This window comes from Carettochelys insculpta, chromosome 1 (genome assembly GCF_033958435.1).
Source record: "Carettochelys insculpta isolate YL-2023 chromosome 1, ASM3395843v1, whole genome shotgun sequence".
Lineage (NCBI taxonomy): Eukaryota > Metazoa > Chordata > Testudines > Carettochelyidae > Carettochelys > Carettochelys insculpta.
Window position 1 is genome coordinate 292,563,376 of NC_134137.1, and position 23,609 is coordinate 292,586,984.

The 23,609-nt window shown below is 43.3% G+C and overlaps 1 protein-coding gene across 1 annotated transcript in view; it reads left to right on the top strand.

Annotated features, from left to right (window-relative positions):
• The window catches only part of FGD6 (FYVE, RhoGEF and PH domain containing 6), a 131,722-nt gene that overhangs the window by 29,716 nt on the left and 78,397 nt on the right, over window positions 1-23,609 (top strand). Inside the window, exons 3-5 of the mRNA XM_075011715.1 lie at window positions 5,253-5,394; window positions 12,155-12,222; window positions 12,510-12,540. Of these exons, the coding sequence (XP_074867816.1) occupies window positions 5,253-5,394; window positions 12,155-12,222; window positions 12,510-12,540 (241 nt within the window). The remainder of the gene's footprint in view (window positions 1-5,252; window positions 5,395-12,154; window positions 12,223-12,509; window positions 12,541-23,609) is intronic.

A 23,609-nucleotide genomic window follows, 5' to 3' on the forward strand; every position in this document is an offset into this window, starting at 1 on the left:
AATACTTCCTCTCTCCTTCCTCTTTTGTCTATTTAGATTGCAAGCTCTTTGAGGCAGGGACTGTCTGTCACTGTGATTGCATAGTGCCTAGCTTAATAGTAAGGATGTTAAAGGTCAACTGGTTAACAGGTACTGTTTAGAGCAGACCCCTGCTTGCCCAAAACTGAAATGTGGTAGAGGATGACTTTTTTGTGTCAGGGAAATGCCTCTTGACAATCCCTATGAAATCTGTCCATATTTTTCTAAGTTATAAGCCTTCAAAAATTGCAGTTCACGCATGCTCAGCAGAGACTTGCTAGAGTTTAATGGCTAAAATCTCTGAAGGTTCTGTCCTGTTGGAGCATTCTCTTGCAGCTCCTACTTGTGACTGGCCTGAGCATGCATCATCCACTCAGAACAACTGAGCATATTCCAGTCCAGGGCTATGTTGTTGAAGCCAAAAGTTTGAGACAAAAGTTTTAGATTTGCGCACCCGTGTACAGCGCACTGTGGTTTAAACACTGTAAATATGATGGAGTCAACACGTGTACTTTATAGGGACAAAATTTATCTTAAAAACGGTTGTCATTTTAACCCTGACATTTTTCAGAGATCCATATTGATGAGTAGTTTTGTTTCTTTCCAGAATTGCTTTGTTATAATTTACAAAGAATTACCACAATATCTTACCTTCCATTTTTAATGTGGCACGTGTGTGTGAGAGAGAGAGAGAGGATGTTTTATTGGTATCTTACTCAGCAAATTTTAAGAAAAATACAGTATTACTGGTTAAATAACCATTGAAATGCTCTTACATTTATGAAAATAACAAAAATTTTAACCATATCTATCTATAGGCAGCTGACTCACAGGATGTGACAGGATATTCTTACTCAAGGGACAGTTTAGTGAGTTAACAGTGAGGTGTTTCACATGACTGGTAATGCAGAAGTTTCTCTTACCAATAAGCTTATTAATGTTGGTGCCATGGGCAAATAATGTCTGACAAAAAGGAAATAAAGCAGGATGGATATTTTGGGAGAGAGTAGGATTACAGAAGTCTGAGTGGGTGCTTAAAACAGAACAAAACAGCTACTTTATGAAGAGAGCACTGATAGAAAATGATATTAGGGAGAATTAATACATGGTGGAAGAGTTTATACAAGCAGGATGAAAGTAGAAAATGATGGCACATGAGCAGAGAAGTTAAAATGGCCATAAATTTGAGGCATACAATGCAAGTGAGAGAAGAAAATGGGCTCAGTAGATAGTCCCTCTGCCTAGGGGACAGTCACACATACTGAGTTCTCCATCAGATCTCTGAGGATGTGTATTTACCCCAACCCAGGTTCCTTGGTCATGTCAGGGACAAGACTCAAAATAGTTTGGCCTTTTTGGAAGAAAGTCACATTCATATTCTTCTGTGGCCTTACTGGCCAAGTATGAGTTCTTAACCTGCGATTAGGCAGTACCCTTCCTTCCACAGCTTCTGCAAGACAGCAGAGAGGGGCTACAAGATAATTAAAGATCAACTGGTGCCATATTGGCGCTACACATTGCAATGTACGCCTCCAACACCATTGAAAAGTCTCAAGCTGCCAAGGTGGTAAAACAGAGTATGATAGCTCCAAACATTGGGTATCCCAAGAGAGGTACAGGCCCCAGTCGAAAATTTGCACTTCAAAGGCACAGATCTATTTAGTAGGCAGAAAGCACTCTGCACTCACTGAAAGAATGAAAGGCCACCTTATGCCCACCCAGGAGCTGAGTGGTGTACCCCAGGCCTTACTGATCTCAGTCCCAGTCAAAGCCTTGGATGGTGTCTTACCATCATAAGCATCCTGAATACAAGACCAGGAAAAGGTCAAGACACAGCTGTGGGCTTAACCTTTCCTCTCCTTCATCAATGTACCCAAATCTACAGTGTGCCAGCAAACTTGACAGCTTGGTTGGAAGTCAGTGAATGAGTCCTGCTTTCAGACTCTGCCTCCCTCCTTTCCACAGACATGATCCGTTGTAATATACGGTGGTCTTTGCCTGTGATTCTCCCATCCAGTAGCACACATTTTCCCCCTACGTGCCCCGCTGCTCAGGAAACCTGCTGTAATCAAAAGTGGCCTCGTTACTTCATCTGGAAGGCATCGAGGAGATTCCAACAGAGTTGAGGGAAAGAGGTGTCCTCTTCTAATACTTCCTTTTCCTGAAGAAGAAGGGAGGTCTTTGTCCTATCCTAGATCTGAGAAGACTGAACAAATACATACACTGCCCTCAGGTTTGGGATGCTAGTGGTTGCCTCCATTATCCTTTCTGTCCAAGCTCAAAACTGGTTCCTTGCTGGGAGGAAAGGAGCTACGTGCTATTCCAAGTTTTATAGTAGTATCGTAATACTTGGAAATGGAGGTTTTCGTAACTCTGAAGAAAGTGCATTTTGAGCTTCAGATTGAGCAGCTTCCACTCCAGGCGAAGCATGGGTTTGCAAGCTTATCTTCTTCCCAGAGCGGGGGAGAGAGAACTGAATGGATGTTCCCCTCTCCAGGGGTAGGGGCTGAATAAAAACAGCACACCCTCCATCCTGCAGGATCAGGGGTGAAAGCCATGCAGACCCCATCACGTACCCCTGCTCTGCCTTTGGCTGGCAACCACAACAACTTGCTGTAAGTAGCTTCACCACGTATTGGGGAGTGGATGGGCAGGAGACGGGCTGATCAGATACCCTTAAGCAATACAGACACTGTACAGTATTTGCTATTTTGGGAGAGGTGTTTCTATTACTGCCTGATTGCTTACTTCTGGTTTCACATGGTATCTGATTGACCAGTCAATCTGTAACTCTGGCATTCTCATCTTTGAGGTTCAACTTGTAGGCCCAAGGCGTTTTCACTGCTTGCCAATTTTTTTGTTGCTCCTTCTAACCAGAGCATCTCATGGCAAAGAATCTCCAAGTGGATGTATGTAGTGCTGTCAGTTGGCTGGCAAGCCTCTCTTTTCAAACATCAAGCCACACTTGACTAGAGCATCTGTCACCTGCTTCCAAAATGTGTCAGTCTCTGAGATCTGCAAGGCTGTAACATGGAGCAATTACCTGACTTTTATGAAATATGTTTTTGGCATGGCTGCCCCAGAAGATGCCAAATTCAGGAGAGCAGTACTGCCATCATGGTTTGAGTCAGCTGGCAGTCACTGCCATTCACCTGAGGGAATGCTGCTAGTACTCTAAAATGAAAAAACGTTTACTTACCTTGCTGTCAGTGTGGCTCTTTGAGGTTAACGCTGTATGGATCACAGGACCTATCCCTGCTTTTTGGAATGCATGGGCTTGGAATCATGAGGGTCTGAAGTAAGGCGGTGGCTTCCCCAGCCCCTTTTATGAGAAGCACCGGTTACATGCACAGCTTGCTGGACACTGGTGTACAAAAACACTATGTGCACACCTACTATGGGATCCACGCAGAATATAACCTCTTCAGGGTACGTATCTGCTCTTTGCCCTCATCCATTGGAGTAGATGGGACAGGAAGTTATTGAGAGCCTTGCTGGCTTTGAAAACTGATTTCGTGATCTGTGTGTTCGTTTGGTACAGCCTGAAATTGTTAGCTGCATAACTCTATGGCTTTATAACTTTCTCTCTCCTTCAGGCTAAAAATAACTAGACATGTTCCTACGTGAGTTTATGAGAACATTTTGGGTTCTGCTCTCTATGTACTACTTTTAAGAAGCCGTTTAGTAGTTTTACACTAGTCTGTTTACCATTTGTGACATTCTTACTCCCTTTCCTTGTGAATTTGCTTCATGGGAAACATGAAGACCTTTACTGAAGGTGTCAAATTGGGTTAGAGCAGGAGGGTTGTGCTTAGTGTCGGCATGCTTGCTTATTAATCAAAAAGTTGCAAATATGGTGTGACAGACCACTGCCTGGGGGCTACAGAATTCTGCAAGAGGGCAGGTATACTGGTTGGTGGGGAAATGCTTTCCTGTTTCCCAATTAAGGCAGACAGCTGGGGGCCTCATTAGCCACAGCTGAGTCTAATCAGCTGTCATTGGGCAGTTGAGGCCCTGCACTCCCTATAAAAGGTTCCCCCAGCTGGTTGCAGGGGGGAAGGTTTTGGAAGGTGCACCGAAGAGCAAGAGCATGAAGGTACCACAGGGAAGTGGTGGGTGAAGTGGCCCAGGGTGAGGTTGCTACATTGGGGCAGCAGTGAAGGCCCTGCCAGCAGCCTCTTGACCTCATAGGGACCCTGGGCCGGAGTCCAGGGTAGAGGGCGGGTCTGGACTCCCCTCACCCTTCCCCAGAGGGTTACTCCACTAGAACAGGTGTGGGCCTGCAAGGGGGGGACTGGCTTTATCTGCCCCAGTTGGGATTTGCCTAAGATGAGGATGGCTCGCTAAGCGGAGACTCCTGCCTCTGGAAAGGCCTGGGCAGATAGGGGGTCTCCATGAGTCTCTGAGGCACAACAGAGAAAACCGCCAGGAAGCGCAGGGACCCACAGGGGTTGACAAGGGACTTTGTCACAATGGCTAAAGTTAAGGAGAACTGAAACCGCTGTAAGGAGTCTAGAACTACGAAAGCTGATTATATTTTACAGGTTTAACAGCTATCTGAAAGGCTGATATCAGTTTTAATTTTCATTAATTTTTATGGATCAAAAATATATGTTCTACAGCTCCTTTTGTAGAAAAGTGGATATGTATTGAGCTGATCCTCTAGCATAATGTAACTATTTTACTAATGTATGCCTTGATAAAGAAGCCTGAATGTTTGTCTGAATGGCTTTAAGACAACCCCCCCCCCCCCCCCCCCCGCAAAAAAAAAGGTTGTCAAACTGAGCATTATGTGCAGAATGAGCCCCGGTGCCATGAGAGAGCAGAGCAAAACAAATGAATATGGCAATGTCTCTTTATCTTTTTCTGGGATATGAAATAACTATAATATGTATATATACACATGCTAGCAATGTGGTGGTGGTAAATTTCAAGCTTTGCTATGCAGACTGATGAAGATAAATTCTGGCATCAGTGAGGAGACAGAAGAATGTAAGACCTTTTAACTATTTAACTTGTATGGCATTCAGCTGGTATGGCAGTGAAGATTGTGTGGATACCAGTACACATAAAGCATTCCCGAGTCAGAGGTTCACCATGGAAAATTTGCTCTGCCTTCTTCAGAGCTCTCAACACTTCTAGTAACCGTTAGCCCTGTTGCTCCAATGGAAAGATTTTCAAATAATACAAACCCAACTATGTGGTGGGTTTTTTGTTGTTTTTTTCCCTTGTAGGGCCTCAGAAGATCACAGTGATTCCAATGTAATGCTGGGAGAGGTTCAATCAGATGACGAGCTCATCAACAGCTCTGATGAGGAAGATGATACAAATTCTGATTCTAGCAAAGGGGAGCTTGATCTTCAAGAGGAGGAGCAGGTGTGTTTTGATTCTTAAAGCTGTGCTTAGTATTTTTCAATTTCCCATATAGTTTGTAAAAGACATTGGGGGAATAATTCACATGACAGATGTCATGTATAAATGTAAGCCATCATTTTTCAGGTGCTTGTTCCACTCTGATAAAAGTAAGTATTTTATAAAGCTTCATATTTGCTGTGTATTTGCAAAGATCCTTGACATGACAAACCCATGTTTAAACTAGTCCTAAAAAGCGTACACTGTTAGTCCTTCAGCTCATTCTTAACACCTCAAAGGCTATGTCTATATTAGAAGCATCTGTCGACAGAAGTTTACTCTCGACAGGGGAATCTTGAGGGAACCTCTGTCAACAGATTGCATCTACACACAACTTGCTCTGTCGACAGAGAACAGCCAGACTGCACTGCTCTCTGGTGCTAGAAAGCAGAATGGCAGCTTTGTAAACAGGGCTGCCCAGCAATCAGATGTCCTCTCTGTTGACAGAACTGTCCACGTTGCACTTCTGTCGACAGTGCTATATTGAGAGATTGTTATGCCTCAGATTTTTGAGGAATAATACTGCTGAGGCAAATGCAGAGTTCTGTCAAGAAATCTGTCGACAGAATGCTTTAAGTGTGTAGACGCTCCGTGAGTTATGTCAACAGAAGACCCCTTCTGTTGACAAAACTCTCTAGTGTAGACCCAGCCAAAGAGTTGGGGGCCTGTAGTCGTACACACTACCAATCTGTATATGCAGAGCTCTACAAATTGAGGTGAAGTGTGGAACAGTCAAATATGACTGTTTTGTCTGTATGTTTTAGGTCGCCCATTCACTGAAGCTCTCAATCTTGTGCTCTGTACCTTCGAGTGCTAGAGTATCCTGATTTCTGTGGGGGTAAATTGAAGAACATTGGCTTCTCTAATCCTGACTGTCAGTTTTCAAAGGGCAAAGAATGTAAAATAAGTCACTCAAACTGCTGAAGCTTTTTCCAGTGCTAGCTCACGGGTTTTAGAAGCATGAGCCAATGAAACTATACTTGAACCTCCTTAATCTGGGTTTCTGTAATCCAGAACACCAGTAGTTTGGACCCCACCGTGGCTTGAGTGCCATAATGATAATGAAGACAAAATAAGTTTAAATTCAGTGCAAAACAAAAAAGTTATATTTCTACTGTACCGTCCAGCACAAATTTAACTTGTAAACATGAGAAGTGGCAGGCAACTGTACTGTACAGTTAGTGGTTTTCTGCTTAATTGCTTACATATGATGATAAAAAAAAACATTTAAATACCGTGAATGAAGGATTTATATTACAACATGTTATAAGTGTACAGTACTCGATAATGGTTTGTACATAAAAAAGCTTTAGTAGTGGACTTTGTTCACCCATCATTATGGTGAACAGCCATCCAAGCCACCAACAGGGGTGCAAAGAGAACAGGTTCACAGGGGCCCAGAGCTCCAGCCACCACCAATGCTGAAGTAGTGGCAGTGCAGTTAGAATTCTGGTCCCTTTTGAGGTGTCCTGGCAGCGCTGCTCCGCACGGCTCTGAAAAATAGAAGGTGGGAGTAGCTGGCAGCACCATGATCTGAGCAGCACCAAGGGCTGATTGTTCTTGTCCTGCTTTCTGGGGACATGGAACAGCCCCCCACACACACCTTGGCCCAGGACCCGTGGTGGCTGTTGGACTCACTGACACCCATGGTCTGGAAAATTTAAATAATCCGGCATAGCCTATTTCTTACAGCTGCTGGATTAGAGAGGAAGTGCCAGGTGTTGAGTAAGGAAAGGTTACTTTTCAGTGTCAACTTCTGATTCCACAGAACAGCACTCTGGAAGCTGCATGTCCAGCCACACAAGCCTTTCAAATCAGCAAGCCATGTTGGGACACCTGCACACCCCACAAACTGTTAGCTTTTTTGGTCTGAGATATGAGACTCTGCCTCTTAACTAGTGTTCAGCTGCTCCTTTCCAATTGTTAGAGGAGAGACATAGGGCTTGATTCTCACTCTGTTTTGGGGATAGCGTAGGATTCCTGTTTCTGGAATTTAAGAGTCACTGTTCTGACTCACGCTACTGGGCCTTCCTGACTATCTATTCCAGCCAAGCAGAGGCACCCCCTTTAAAGAGGATTTTCTTTTCTTCTCTGTGGGAGTCCCGGTTACCTAGATGGCACTTTGCCAGTGTTAAGCCCTTCAGTTCTGTGCCTTCAAAGTGATGAGGTACAGTGTTCCTTTCTGTGCTCTCTGCAAGATCCTTTTTATGGCCCATCCTACCAGACTTGTTTTGCCCCAAGAGCCTTGGAACCTCCTTTACCCATGATGCCTGGGTTCTGGTTCTCTCTCCGCTGCTGAGCATGCTGGCTGGCATGTTTCTGAAAGACGTCCCATATGGTTCCTTTTCTCGTCCCTCCCTCAAGCCACGAGTGACTGGGTAATAATACAACCTTTCTGAATCAGTTGATGATCTGAGGTTTCATTTCTATTCCTAGGATCTTCTTTTGTTATCTTTTCTTATAAGCATTAGAGGTTTCTTTCAGCTTGTCAGGATCCCTGAAATCTGCTTTGCTGCAGAGTCCAGGCTAGTGGTGTCCAAAATAAACTTTAGCAATTGCCACAGCCTCTTCCCCCTCCTCAGCCAGAGGCTGCCCCTGAGCCAGGCTCCTTTCCCCGCACCTCCTCCCCAGGCAGGCAGCCACCCAACACGCAAACTGCTGGTGACTCACTGGAGCTGCACCTCCCTGAGCGATGCTGAGCCCCACTGCCCCGAGTTGCAGAAGTCGTCGTCTTGGCCACCTCCACTAAGCACTTGTCCCACCGAGTGGTGGGGCGCATCTGCTGAGGGCGGTCCCCCTGTGGTGCTCTAACGAGCCACTTTGCCACACTGCACTGTCCAGTTCACCACGTGTGGCAAATAGAAAGCGTATTGGACAGCACAGGTCTAGGCTCTACTTTCCTTCAGATCTGCTGCTTCATCTCCTCTTAGGGCAGATTTTTATTTTTTGCTGTGTGGTAGAATATTATTTCAGACACCTGCCTGCCAAGGAGAACTACGTACGGGATTTCCCATTGCCAGAAGGAAGAGCTTGAGTTCAATAAGGTGCAAGTGTTGTGTAAAAGCTTTGAGTTTCCTCTGAATATTTTTCATCTTCTACTCTGAACTTTGATCTTAGCAAAGCAATTTTTTTCTTGAGGAGGTTAGCATGTAGGGGGAGTCTGCAGCACTGACGCTTGCTGTGTAGCTAAATAAAATAGTGTGTGTATTTGTGTGTATCAGCTAGCACCTCAATGGAAATATCTTTCTAACAAGATGCAGGAGGGCATTCCTACAAACATGCAGCACAGTGCTGCTCTGCTTCATGAAACGTCTCGTGTTTCATAGAACATGCTGTTGCCCTCATGTAATTTGGAAGTGGTGGTGAACCATCTGTTTTTTAAATCAGCTGGCCTGTGGCACGTGGACTTTGACAGCTGCAGATTAACTTTAACAATAATCTGCCTCTGGCTTGAAACTTCTAACCATTCCTGCAGCTGCAGAGAAAAATAAAACAATCTCTGCTTTGTAATCAGCTGTTTGGTGGGTTTTGTTTTGTTTTTTTTGGCACACTTATCCACTGTCTAATAATATTTCTCACCCACAAAAGCTGGTATAGTAAAGAACTGATGAGGAAGAACACCTCAGTTTTTTACCCTTTTATCACCTGAAAACTGAAAGAAGCCAAGACCAAAATTGTCTTCCAATTGTCCTACCTTGCAAATAATGGTCTTCTGGCTGAACAAACACACGGTGGCATTTCCAATGCCAGGTGATCTGAATAATCTTCCAAATGGTGTTGAAAACATCAAGGGGCAATATCTCAGCTCATGGTTGTTTTGCACTGATGTTTTATTATTGTCTCAGTATTACTTTTAAATTAGTTTACAACTGTCAGAGTGGTGACAGTTGTCTTGTAAAATCACAGACTGTACATGAGCTTATTCCGATTACGTTCTCTGCACTCTCCATAATGAGATAAGGAAGTGCTGGATTTGGTTGGATTTATTGATTATTTCGAGATGCTAAAATGGGGACTCTTCCAAACACAAACATAATTTGATACGAATGGGAGAGCTAGGATTTCACGCATGGAATTGTCAGTTTCAATGTAGTACAAAATTCTAAGGCCTATCTGAGGATTGTAGAAACTACAATTTGGTTTCTAGATCTCAATAATGTATATGCTGTTGCTGGCTGTTCAAAGGAGAGCTGCAAATCTAGACTAAAGCTTGCAACATTAGTATTTTGGACTACCGATGGCCTACTTATGCCAGTAGGTGCTGTAGGGAGACGATCTACTGAGGGTGAGGCCTCCTGGATTCTGCTCTCAGCTGTGATCTTGAGCAAGTTGCTTCTCTGTGCTTCAGCTTTCCAATCTGTAAAACGGGGATGATACCTTTGTAAAGCACTTCGTGATCATTGAATAAATGGCACAAAGTGCAACGTAGTACTATTATTGTCGCTACACTAGTTGGGTAACACAAATTGTGTCAACATTCAGAGTTTAGTTTTGGATTTGTAGTCTTGTATCCTGATATCTGTCATCCTGGTTGAATTGGATAGTGCCTTGGGACATCAGAATAATGAACATACAATGTATGGCTTCTGAAATTCCTAGAGATCAGCAAACCAGATGAAGTTTCATTTTAATTATGGATGCAACATCCAACAATACCGATAGAAATAAAATAAAATGAAATAAAATTGTACAGTGGAGTCAGCAACCCCCAGCATGGGTGCCAAGAGTGGCACATGAACCAATTTTCATTGGCATGTGAGATGGGAGCTCAACCCCACCCCTCCATCCCCAGCCTGCTGGGAACTTCCCCAAAGCTATTCCGCCTGTGGATTAACAATAGACCCGCTAATGTTACCAGTCACTATCTATATGGTAAAGCTTTGCATCTTTATTTATTAATGAAGCTGTTGTAATTAGGACTATTGGTGTCATTAAAAAAGTATCACCGGCACTCAGACTATACGTAGAGGACAAAAGATGGTATTTCAGCACTCCTCCTTGGAAAGGTTGCCAACCCCTATTGTATGGGATTATATCTGCATTACAATTACCTTTTTTAAAATTAAAAAAAAAATACATTTTTCAAAGAAAATATCACAAGATTATTTAAAATCATTAAGAATGCAGCAGTGAAATAAAAACAGTTAAATTTTTAAGGTACAACACTCAATACCTACTCTTGCTTTTGCATGTGATGTAACCATATTATCAGCTTTCTACTGTTGTTTTCCATGTTAGACATCTGCTTATCTATGATTTATTTTCATTTTCTCTCTCCTTTACTTAACTCCCCCTTGTAATGGAAAGCTTACATTGATAATAGAAATGATGCCAGACAGTGTTCCTTCTAATCTTTTCTATTGATGTGCAGAATAATTTTTTATGTGCATCACCACTAGAAATACACAGCCTAGCTGTGGGCACTCTGGTCATCAGCTGAGCAGCACTGGAATTTTTGAGCAGCTGCACCAGCTGCCAGCATGGGAATGGCTAAGCAGGTGGCAAGTCTGGACTGCTACTGCAGAGATCTGATCTTTTTGTTTTTAAATGCAGACTGTATATGCAATTAATCTGTGCAAAAGCATCTTTGCATGCCTGCCATCTTGCCCTCATTTTGTTTGCTGTACCACATTCTTGGAATCAGCATTAAGCTTTGTCCCTGATGTTGCAAGCTGCTGTGGAGGTGGATTCCTTCACCTTCATGGAGTGCTCATCAGAAGTCTATGACAGAGATTATCATCTCTGTAATTTTAGGTGATAGCTTGCAGGGGAGTATGGATCTCGAGGTGTAAATTCTCTGGTGCCCTTTGTACCTGTTTGTACTGGATCTAGCACAATTGTATCTTTTATAGTCATCTACCTGTCATTTTTAACTCCCACTCATTAGACTGAGGGTTCAGTAGTTTGTAAGTATTTATCACTTTTATTCTTGAGGGATGCCATAAAAATGTAAGGATTAGAATGCCAGATGGCATACCTTGTTGTGGTAGGAGTGGCAGGTTGTAAGAATTCTCATATATTTTTGGTATTGGAAAAGTGAGAATTAATGGCTTTCTGCTATGACTGGATTAAACAGAGTACTTTTATCAGTAAGTCCTTGTGCTCAGGCCCTGTGCTATCATATCCATGTTGAAGGGTGTTTGTATATGTGTACCCATATATGCGCACACAAATATATGCATGTGTGTGTTTCAGGAGTGAAAACTTGACTTTTTTTTCCCCATACAATAGAGTACTAATAAAGTTTGTTTGTAGTTTAGTTCATTCTTTTACTTTTAATAAGACAGACTCTCAAAAGTTAACTACTTTCTTTTCAAAGTAATCCCGTTTCCTGTTATATTTGTCTTTATGAAAAACAGCATGAAAAAATTAACAACTTATTGACAAATGTTCCTAACAGCCATTTGAGCAAATTTATATACATTATTCATAAATTATTGATGAATATGGATATATTGTCCATGCTCCACTTCTTGCAGTAGCTGATAGATGTCAGTTTCAATATGGGGATGGTTTCCAGAGTTTCTTGATAGGCTAGTGCTTATTTATAGTTGAACATTTACACATCTGTCTAATTATATGTAAATGCAGTTTTCAAAGAATTAGTCTTTGAATACCAATATACATTAGAGCAGTGTAAAGTAATATTTTTAGTAGGAAGTTTGGCTTAAAGTTCATCTTTGCAATTCGTGAGCACACAGTGTAACATGTTATTTTTCTGCAGAGGAAAGCCGCTGGAAAGAAAACGAAAGTTTACCATATTGCCAGGGAGATCATGAGCTCAGAGAAAGTGTAAGTGTTAATGCTAAACTCAAAATGATCATTCAGTTTACAGTACAAGTTTCATTATGTGACATCCCTGGGGTATCAGGGATGCCAGATAATAAAACATGCCCGTTATTTGAGCTAGGGCTGGCAGCCGACCCCACGGCAGACAGCCCTGGGCAGGTAACTGGCCCGGTGGCATGCCAGTTAATTGAATGTGCTAGTTATCTGGATGCCAGATAACCATTTTTTTAAACTATATTTGAATTCTGCAGTTCAAAGTAACTATTTGCTTTTTGTTACTTTTCTAACAGATTCGTGGATGTGCTAAAGCTCTTGCACATTGTAAGTATCTAATACACTTTTATGTTTTGTTCTTCTCTTATAATTCAACATTTACACAATATTGAACAGAACTGCATTTTCCTTAATATTTCCCCTGTTAAAACACTGAATAGACATCCAGTATAAAAACAGTTCCAAGTTGCTTGAACACTTTCCGAAAGATTATAGTGGGTAAATACATTGTGTGGTGGTTTCCTTCTTGAGGCTCATACAAAACTTACAGTTAAACTAATGGAAGTTTGGATTAAATGTTAGATTATGCCCCTGTTTAACTATCACTTCTTATATGTTAATGAGGTCTCTGTTTAGCGGGATAAATAGTATAGTAAAATTCCTTTAATCCAGCACATCCAGGACCGGAGAGGTGCCAGATTACCAAATTTTCCGGACTACTGGATGTCACCATAACCCCTGCGCCCTAGTTCAAACCCCTCCCCATCATAGCTCACTACCCCCGCGCCCAGCTGTGACTCACCACTCCTGTGTGTTCCCAGATTCTTCTCTACCCCACGCTCCTGCAACTTCTTCACCACACCCTGCACACCCCAGCTCAACTCCACCCCTCCCCAGCCCCAGCTCCGCTGCAGCCCTAACCCACCCCAGGCTTAGCCCCCTTGCCCCCCCCACCGCCCCTACCCACCACCCAATTTTGAGGTACAGGTGTCTTGGGGTACTTCTATATGCCGGACCATCAAATTTTGCCGGATTATCTCTCTAACTGGGACTCTTTTTGCAAGATGCCGGACCCGCAGGATTTCAGGACTATCAGAGGCAGGATTAAAGGATTTTTACTGTACTCTGAAAAATTTTAAATTTTTTTAAAATCATTAATGCTTCAAACCAACTTGAATGTGTACAGGTTGAACCTCTCTAATCCGGAGCTCTCTTGTCCAGTAACATCCGTAATCCAGCATGATTTTATTTAGCTGGACAACCACTTGTCATGTGTGTGGCCAAGTTTCCTGTGGTCTCATAAAATTTGTTTCCAGCCACCAGTCCTGGCTTTCCATGTTCTGTGCTATTATTAACTGTAATTTACCCCAAAATGTCTTCTAAGAGCCCAGTAAGCAGCGGAAGCACTGGTAGTGCTACTAGACAATATTGACCTCCCATTGTCTGTCAAATTCTATCATCCGGCACTGGTCAGGTCCTGAAGGTGCCAGAAGAGAGAGGTTCAACCTGTATTTTTTGTATAATATTTTGTCTAATTCTTAAATAATCTGTTTAAAGCTGATCTGTTGTACTGCAATCATCATCTTTGTACCTATGCTGAATGTTCTGAGCTACAATTCTTTACAGGTTTGTATTTTGCATTCCCAGCTGTTATGGGAACATAGATAATACCAGTGTCCACGAATGGAAAGGTGAAACTAATATGTATTCAAGTATATTTGGTACCTTGGTGTCAGACTTGTGATATTGCAGGCTCATGACACAATAAGCAGCTATTCTGTTAGCTACTGTAGAAGATGATAGAAATAGCAAATGGGGGGTTTCATTGGCATTTGATTTTGCTGTCTAACATGTGTAAAGATACACAGCAAAAGTGGGAAATGGATTGTCTGGCCAGAACTACTAAGTTGATAGTACACCATTTTTGTATGTCAGTAGCACATAATGATAAGGGTTATAAGAAATCATAGTTTTGTAACATTCTGATTATCAGTTGTCTTCTGTCTACCTCTTCAGAGTAGTTTTTTCCCCCAGGAAGGAGAGGTAGTTCTACATAGTAAATACTATGGTTTTACCTGATGAGTCTCTTGTGCAGCGCATTCTATCAGATTGAATATGAGGATGCATTTTTCTATACCTATAAAACTGGTGTTCTTCCTAACACAGGAAACAAAAATATGGCCAAATCATCTGTTGATTTTTGTTATATTTTTGAGTAATTGTTCTCTGAATGTATTAGGGTTTGAATTTTTAAAGACCATATCAAATAGTAATGGCCCATTTATGAGTAGTAGTGTACTTACTACAGGCATCAAGCATCTTAAGTGCTTGTTTGAAGAACTGGGTATATGGCACTATGAACAGGCAATGTTTAAATAGCAAAGTTGTCTGTCAGTTTTTAATTACAAGTTGAACATCTCTTGTCTGGCGTCCTTGGGACCTAACTGGTGCCAAATGAGAGAATTTGCTGAACCGTGGGAGGTCAGTATTGTCTAGCAGCATTACCAACACTTCTACTGCTTGCTAGGCTCTTAGAAGACATTTAGGGGTAAATTACAGCTAAATAACAGCACAGGACACTGAGAGCCAGGACTGGTGGCTATAAACAATCTTTATGGGACCACAGAAGATTTGGTCACACCCATATTAAGTGGTCACTTGGTTCCTTAAAATAATGCCAGATTATGGATGTTGCTGAATGAGAGAGTGTTGGAGTAGAGAGGTCCAACCCGTAGTTACTAGTTGTAATGTAAACTGCGTGGCAGAATGTTCTCAAATGAATGAGAGCTCTTGTTGTTTTAGGGACAAATATCAGAACAGAGGCAGTATAATTTAGCGCAGGGTTTCCCAACCTATGGGTTGGGACCCAACCATGGGTCGCGATTACATTTCAAAAGGGTCAAGGGCCCTGGCTGGGCTGGGCAGCTCTACAGGTGGCTATTAAGAAGCCATTCGCGCTCCGGAAGTGGTTCTCAACTTCTTAACTGGATTAACAGCTGTCAGGCAGTTAAGCCGATCAATTAAATAGGCAACCATTTCAGCTCCAGGACAGAGAACTGCATACCTGAGGACCAGCGCCCAGCTCAGATAAGGTGGGGGCTGAGGTTGGGAAGGAGGGCAGAGCTGATCAGCTCCCTGGCTTCAAGCCTCTGCAGGAGATGGGGTCCCCACAGACCCCAGGAGGGCTCCTGCAGCTGATGCTGCCTGCCAGGGATCTGTACCCCAGCTAGCTTCCAGCTGTGGGGGTCCCTGTCCCTCCCCTAGCTCCTTCCAGCCTGTGACTGACTCCTAGCCCCTAAGTGTGATTCCCCAACCCCCTCTAGACCCCTCCAGCCAATAAATGTGACTGCCCCCTTCAGCCTGAGTGACTCCTAGCCTCTGAGTGTGATTCTCAGCCTCTGAATAGTGACAGAGAAATAGCTGTGTTCGACTGTATTCTCTCAAAACGAAAAAGCAGTCAAGTAGCACTTTAAAGACTAACAAATAATTTATTAGGTGAGCTTTCATGGGACAGACCCACTTCTTCAGACCATAGACATACCAGAACAGCCTCAATATATAAAGCACAGAGGTCCAAAAATTATCAGGGTTGACAAATCAGAAAAATTGTTGTCAGGGTTGGCAAATCAGAAGAGCAGAGGGGGCAGCAGGAGGGGGGTGTGGGGTGGGGATGTCAAGAGTTAGATAAAACAAAGTAGGTAAAAGAGTCCTTATAATGGGCCAGGTAATTGCTGTCCTTGTTCAAACCACGTGTTAATATGTCAAATTTGAATTTAAATGACAGTTTCCCAGCATGTGAGCTCCCCAGACCCCTCCAGCCCCTGTGAGTGACTCCCCTAGCCCCCTCTAGCTTCTGAGTATCAGAGAGATAGCCGTGTTAGTCTGTATCTTTGAGAAGAACAAGAAGTCCTGTGGCACCTTATAGACTAATGCTCTAGGATATCTGTTAGTCTATGAGGTGCCACAGGACTTCTTGTTAGCCTCTGAGTGTGACTCTCCTAGCCTGAGTGTGACTCCCCAAGCCCCTGATTTGTGGGATTTAAGCTGGAGGAGCAGTTTGGGGATGCATGTCTTTCCATCACCACAACTCTAACTATAGTAAATGTAGGGTTGTTATTTTATTATTTTCTCTTTTCCATGAAATAACTACTATGTATATAAAGACGAAGGGGCACAATTTTATATTCTTGCCTCAGGTGTAAAATTGGCTAGTTGCGGCACTGCTCTTTCTCCCCCCCGCTCCCATTTTTGAATTGCCTTGGGTGACTGAGTCTTCCTGAATTGTCAGAATGGGTCTCCAACTGGAAAAGGTTGGGAACCGCTGATCTAGCAGAAAGGATGCTGACCTGAGAGTCAAGCCAGGGATCTAGTCTCTCCTCTGCGATTGACCTGTTGTGAAACCTTAGACAAATCGTTTCAATTTTCTCTGTCTGGACTTGTTTGTTTAGATCATAAGCTATTTGAGGCTGGGACAGTGTATACTGCCCAGCTCAAAGGGGCTGTGGTCTCAGCAGGGTTTCTAGGTCATAATCATCATCAACAACCATGGGCTCAGTGCCTGTTGGTGTCTGATGCCTCTCTTCCTTTTTCCTTCCTTCTTTCCCTATCCAGTGCATAGTGGCTTAGTTTCTGGTGTGGAGCTAGTTTACAAGCTACTATATCATCTACCCATTCTCTGTGGGGTCTGACTTTCCTATGCAAACTGTCCATTGTGCCAGACACCAGGGTCTTGATTTTTCATTTGTCGTTCATTCTGCAAATATGCCTGAATAACTTTAACTTGCGCTGTATAACCCTCTGCAGTAGGTTCTCTTTTGGCTGTATCTTCCCATATAATTTCTTGTGGGTGACCTTCTGCATCCTTCCTGTTCTCAGGATCTTTCTCTAACAACTTCTTTTGAATGCCAATATTCTTCTCTTTGAATCTTTCACTATGACCCATGTCTCACATCCATACAACATGCTGCTGAATACACACATTTTCAAGATGCTCAGCTTCATTCCTAAGCTAATCACTTTGCTTTTCCAGATCTTATCCATCTCCTTCAAACTTGCTATTGCTTTCACTATTCTAGTCACTATTTCCTTCTTATGATCTTGATCACGCATTATGTTGTGCCCCAGGTATGTGAACTTCTCTACATTCTCTAGTTCAATCCCATCTACACTACACAACACGCATCTCATCTACACTGATTTTCCTTCCTAGTTCCTTATTTTCAAATACCATTTTTTGTTTTATCAATGTTCATAATCAGTCCATACCACTTCCCTTCATCATTTAGCACCTGCAATATTTTCACTAGCTTCTCATCATCATCTTCAGTGGTTGCTATATCATCTGCAAACCTCAAGCTATTAATTCTTATCCCTTCTACCTCTTCCTTGATCTTGTCCATCAGTCTGTCTAGGTGTATGATAAAGATACTCAGCGACATCAGATGTCCTTGTCTCATACCTCTACTCATTCTAAACCAGCTTCCCAACTTTCCACACATTCTCACCTCTGCCTTCGTGTTGTCATGGATATCCTTCAACAACCATATCAGCCTGCTATCCACTCCGTATGACTCCAGCACCACCCAAGTTGCTTTCTGATCTATATTGTCAAAAGCCTTCTGAAAGACAAAGCAAGTGTAGATGTTCTTGCTTTTTGCTGAGCTTTCTCTGCTATCAATCTTAGTGCCCATATCTGTTGTATGGTACTTCTATCTTTCCTGAACCCCGCTTGCTCATCTGCTAGATGTTCTTCTATCTGCGATCTTAGTCTCTCTGTCAGTATCATCAGCAGCACTCTGCCTAGATGACTGGCTAGGGCAATTGTTTTGTAGTTCTTACATTCCAGTGCATTTCCTTTCTTTTGTATTGTCACTAGCATGGATCTTGTCCATTCCTTAAGTGTTTTCCCTTCTTTCCATGCTATATTAACACAGTCGGTGTATTTCTTGAATCATACTTTCTCTGACATAATCATCTCATCATTTCCAGGGCTCTTGTTGTTCTTTAATTGTTTCACTGCTCTTTCTATTTCCTCCTTCAAAATATCAGTGTCACTCTCAATGCTCAGTGGCGATATCTCTTTCAGTTCTTTGATCAGTCTCTCTGAGACACTTGGGTCCAACTGTGCTTTATATAGATTGGTGCAGTATATCGTCCATCGCTACACAATCCTCTCCTTGTTCACGAGCACCTCTTCGTTATCGTCTTTGGTCACCATCTGCTTTGGCTGCCACTTCCTACTAATATTCTTAATCATTTTATACACCTTCCTTGTCTTACATTCACTATAATACCTCTCTACATCATTATTCTGCTCCTCTAAACATTTTGCCTCATCCTTTCTGGCCGCTTTCCTTACCTCATTGCATTTCACCCTGTGTTGCTGTTCCACCCTCTCGGAAACATGCCTTGTGATCTTCAACGCTATTCTGTCTTGGACCAACTTGAGTGTCTCCTGCATAATCCACTTCTTCTTGAGCTTCTCTTCTTCCAGAACTATCTGCTCAATTGCCTCTTATATTGCTGTGGCTATACCTTCAACTCTCTTATTGAAACAAAAAAGCAGTCCAGTAGCACTTTAAAGACTAACAAAATAATTTATTAGGTGATGAGCTTTCGTGGGACAGACCCGCTTCTTCAGATCGTAGCCATACCAGACTCAATATTTTAAGGCACAGAGAACCAAGAATAGTAATCGAGGTTGACAGATCAGAAAAATATTACCAAGGTGAGCAAATCAGAGAGTAGGGGGGCAGATGCGGGGGTGGGGGGAGTCAAAAATTAGATAAAGCCCAGTGTGTTTCTTCAGCAGTAGCTGCTTCGAGCTGGGTAAGCAATTCTGTGGATAGTGTACAAGTGGAGTAGAATTTAGCTTGCTTAGTCTTAGCAAACATTGGCTCTGCAGCACTAACAGGAGTCGGGGAAAAAAATAAAGCAACCTAATATATATATTTTGTCACTGAAATCAAGAAACATAGTACCAAACATACCCAGGAAGCAAATCTGAGTGAGAAGGTACCCTTTTACAGAATCATTTTTAAGAAGACTTGAAAATAAAGTAATGTAATTGTAGTGTAGGCTGGCTTTACATAACCAAGTGTACAATAATTTTGTTTGCGTTGTATTAACTAAGTTGGTTTAACTGAAATAACTCCTCTAAGCACTGAGCCCATGCAAAGGCTGGGATTTTTTTTAATATTTTTATTTCATGAGCAAACAATAAGTACTTAAGGCAAAATGTTTGGGGCCTTTATGCAATGTTATAAATAATCTAAGCCTTGTGTTTGCTGTTAAGGTGCTGAGAGATACTGGCCTTCAATGCAGTTTACCAGAATAAGTTGAGTCAATGGAGTTACTCTGGGGCAAATAACCCATTTAACTGTAACCCTGTCTCCTTGAACATTGTTTGAAGAATGAACTTCTTATTAAAATTCAGAAACTTTCCTCTGAGGAGCTGCAAAAATCTTAAACCAAAACAGTATGCAGCTTGGTGCTGTGCCCTCCTCTGGGGTTCAGTTTATGGCTGGCCTGTGGAGGGATATACTGGGGGAGGATGCAGGGAGCTTCCACGGAAGACAGCTTTCCTCTGACTGCAAAGTATGACAGAGCTCGAGGAAGAAACAAGCTGTTCACCCCAGCTGAAACTTTCCATGTCCCAGGAGGCCTGTACTCCCTTTACCCCATGTGTCTTTGAGCACCAACAGGGCAGGACCAGCATTCTTCCCCACTTTCCAGTATCCAGTAGGTATATGTGTGTGCACCTTAAACAGCACCCTGTGGCTCTCAAGACCCTCGTGTCGCTTTCTGAGTTGTAGAGTGAACAACATTAAACTGTGAGCATTAGGGGTGTTCCATTTATTGAATTGCTGTCAGCATTTTGTCTGTTGGAGTCTCTGGCTTAGTCATTTCTTGGTGGCCTTTTACCCACATGCCAGTATTGTGTGTTAGGTGAGCTCTGCAGAACAGGCAGTGTGTTGTCCTGGGTGTTTGCACAATGCCTTACATGATAGAGGCTCATGGAAGCTTTGCAGGCTCTTTGCTACTCGTGTGTTATAATGGTTAGGCGCTGGTTGAAAGGGAAAGAAAACAAGGCCCATCAGCAGACATCAAATCAGTAGTTTTAATTGGCAGATCTAGCAAGTCACCTGCTGTGATCTTGGTGGATGCTGAATTCAGAGAATGCTAGTTTAGCAGGGCTTCCATGCGCCATTTCTAATTTGAGCTTTCGCTAAGCCAAATGAATTAATGCTCATGACCCTAGGGTTCCTTTTGAGATTTCCAGAAGACTGTCACACATCATGCTGCAGGGTCAAGATAGTCCTAACTCACTTTAGGTGTTTTGTTCTTTGGGGGCCCATCTTGAGACATGGCAAGCGGGTGCCTGGTTTTCAGAAAGTGCTGAGCCAACCTTCTGAAAATCCTGTCTCTTAAGAACAGTGGTCACCAACCAGTAGATCAGGCTTCACTGGTAGATCCAGGTGCCTCTGACAGGTGATTCTGACTGGTTTGGTCAAGAAGTGATCGAGTGTCAGCATGTCTGCTATCCCTCCCCCGCTGCCGCATTGCCCCTACCCTCTGCCTTGCAACTGCCCCTCCTGGAGGCTCCTACTTGTGGTACCGAATGCAGGAGGAAGTAGGAGGGATGCTGAGGTCAGGATGCCCCATTCCCCCCACGCCTGCATCCATCTCCACAGAGAACAGGGACACAACAGGTCTTGCAGGCAGGTGTTCCTATGTCTGAATGTGCTCAGCATACTTATAGGGGCAGTGCCTGTCTGTCACACTCACTTCCTGAGCCAGCACATATGTGTGTTTGCATGTTGTTGTTGTTACTGCATTTACTTCTTTCTGAGTAGGGTATTTTATGTTTTTGACTGGTCTGTGCAATTCGTAATTATTTCTCTTCTGCTTAAACAGAATCTTTGAGTAGTGAGTTCTAAAACGCCTAACCTGTCGTGGTTGAAGTATATATCCCTCTAATAAGTTATATAGTATTTGGTGTCTACTTGTAGTGCATATCTGAACATTTAAATCAATATTGGTACATATAACAGAATTCATTCCCTCTACTTTTTTTCATCCATGTGTGGAACGCTGGCTGTGAGTTGTCTGGAATTGGGCTTGGTCTCCTGACAGCTCCTGCAGCCAAATCAGGAGATTGGCTGCTAACAGTCTGCAGCTCAGGCTGACTTCCTGGCTTGCCCTGCGCCACTCCTGGAAGAGGCTGGCATGTCCCTGTGTCCCTGGAGAGAGGCAGCCCGTAGGTCTCCACATGCTGCCCATGCTTGCTGGCGAGCTAGGAACAGGGAGCTGTGGCCAGTGGGAGGTGTGGGACAATGCCTGCAGATGGGAACGCAGCATATGGAGCCACTTGCACCTCCCACCTTCCTGGAGCAGTTGCTGGATATTCTGGCTGCTTTCAGGAATGGCACAGGGCAGGGTGGAGGTGAACCTGCCTCTGTCTCACTGCGCCACTGTCTGGAAGGTGCCTGAGGTAAGCGCTGCCCGCTCAGGGCCTGCATCCAGCACCCTTTACCCTACCTCCTGCACCCCAACCCTCTGCCCCAGCACTGAACCGCCTCTTTCACCCAACCCCCAAAACTCCTCCTGCATCCAAATTCTCTCCCAGAGCCTGCACCCTGAACCCCCTCCTGCCCCTGGATCAGCCCAGAGCCCCTCCCATACTCCGCACCCTTTACACTCCAATCCCCTGCCCCAGCTGGTGCAATGAGTGTGAAGGACGGGCAGAGTGAGCCAGGTGGGGGTTAATAGGTGGGGCAAGGATATTTGGTTTGAGGTAGATACTGGATTGCACTTACTTTCAAAAAGTGATCTTGTGTTTGAATAGGTTGGAGACCACTGCTTTAAAATGTCTCAGGTTGGGTGCTCACTATCACTAGTAACTTGGCCTGTGTCACATACGCAGTAAGAAAAGTTCAGGATGTCTCACATTCTCATCTTCTGACTCCTAGCATGCATGTGCATTGTGAAATGTTTGTGTTCGACAGGTTACATACAGGAACAAATTTTCAAGAAGTAGCCACTGATTTCTTTGCAGAATGGGTATTTAGATACTGCACTACACAGCTGCAACAACTGCATGTGGAAGTGGTAGAAGACATCTGAGTTTGTCTGAAAACCTGAACTATAGATAGGGCAATAACTGCTTCTCATACATGTGCATAATGCGCACAATGCCTACTGTCAATATGTGCGATTTATTTTGAACTCTCTAATTCAGTGTGCAGCAGATGCAGTGACTCCCAAACGCTTTCTGGTGGAGTTTCCCTCCTGTGAAGAATTGGCCAGTGGGTGTCACCTCTTTTTGTCCCCAACAGCCATGCCCTCACATGGTAGCTGCCGTTTCTTCTTTTTTCTGACTCTGGTAGGAGCATCTCTACCTCCTCCTTTTTTTCACTCTCTCTTTGTGTCTCCCAGTCAACAGAAGATTACAAGCTATTTTGGAGGAGGGGATCTACTTGGTTGCACTTGGGGCTGGATGCAGATACTCTTACAATTTAGCTGTGCTCTTCGGGAGACGGAGAAAAGCTTGGGCCTGTGGGATGCTGCCTGAGTCTGTAGCCCATACCCATGATCTTACACATAGATCAGGAGTCAGCAACCAAAATAGCAAGAAGAGCCATTTGTTTGAATTTGGTTAAAAACTTGACAATTCAAGAGCTGCAATGCATGTGGATATGAGACAGTCCTCAGTAAATAATGTCAAACCATACTTTTTGTAACCTCTATTTTGAAAATAGTGCTCACACGTTGTTTTGCAACATGATACATGTTATTGCAGGATGTTCACAAACTTTTTACATCTTCTATTTCTTCACACTTTACGTGTGTGTTTGAACTACTGTCATCTTGACTTTCACACCTGAACCTTCTCTTTCTCTCTGGAAGATGCTAGGGGGAATTATCCAACATTTAGAGATCACATATCATTTGCTATTTAGAAAGGAGTTGTTCATTTTTGGGCTTTACAGAAAATAATCAGGAGGGGTTTTTATTAACTTTACAATTATAGCATTGGGAGTCACCAAGAACCTCATGTGGCTTCAGAGCTGCAGGTTGCAGACCCCTGGCCTAGGTCCATCAGCCTTAGGGACCACTGCTGGCCCAGGAGGAGAAGATGGGCCTTTCAAAGAGCTAGTCACTACTTTACCCCCAGCCACCAGCACTTTCATATTTGAGAGGTGCGGATATGAGGTTATACAACTGTCTGCTCTTCTGTGCACCCTCCAAGGGCTACTGTGGGGTCTTGCCCAATGGTTTGTGAACTCTAGATTAGCTTGTTGCTGTTCTCACAGCATATTTAACCTGTAAAATAATTTATTTACTGAATCTAATCTTTAGATTTGACTTCGCAATGTGAAGTAAATTGCAATTGA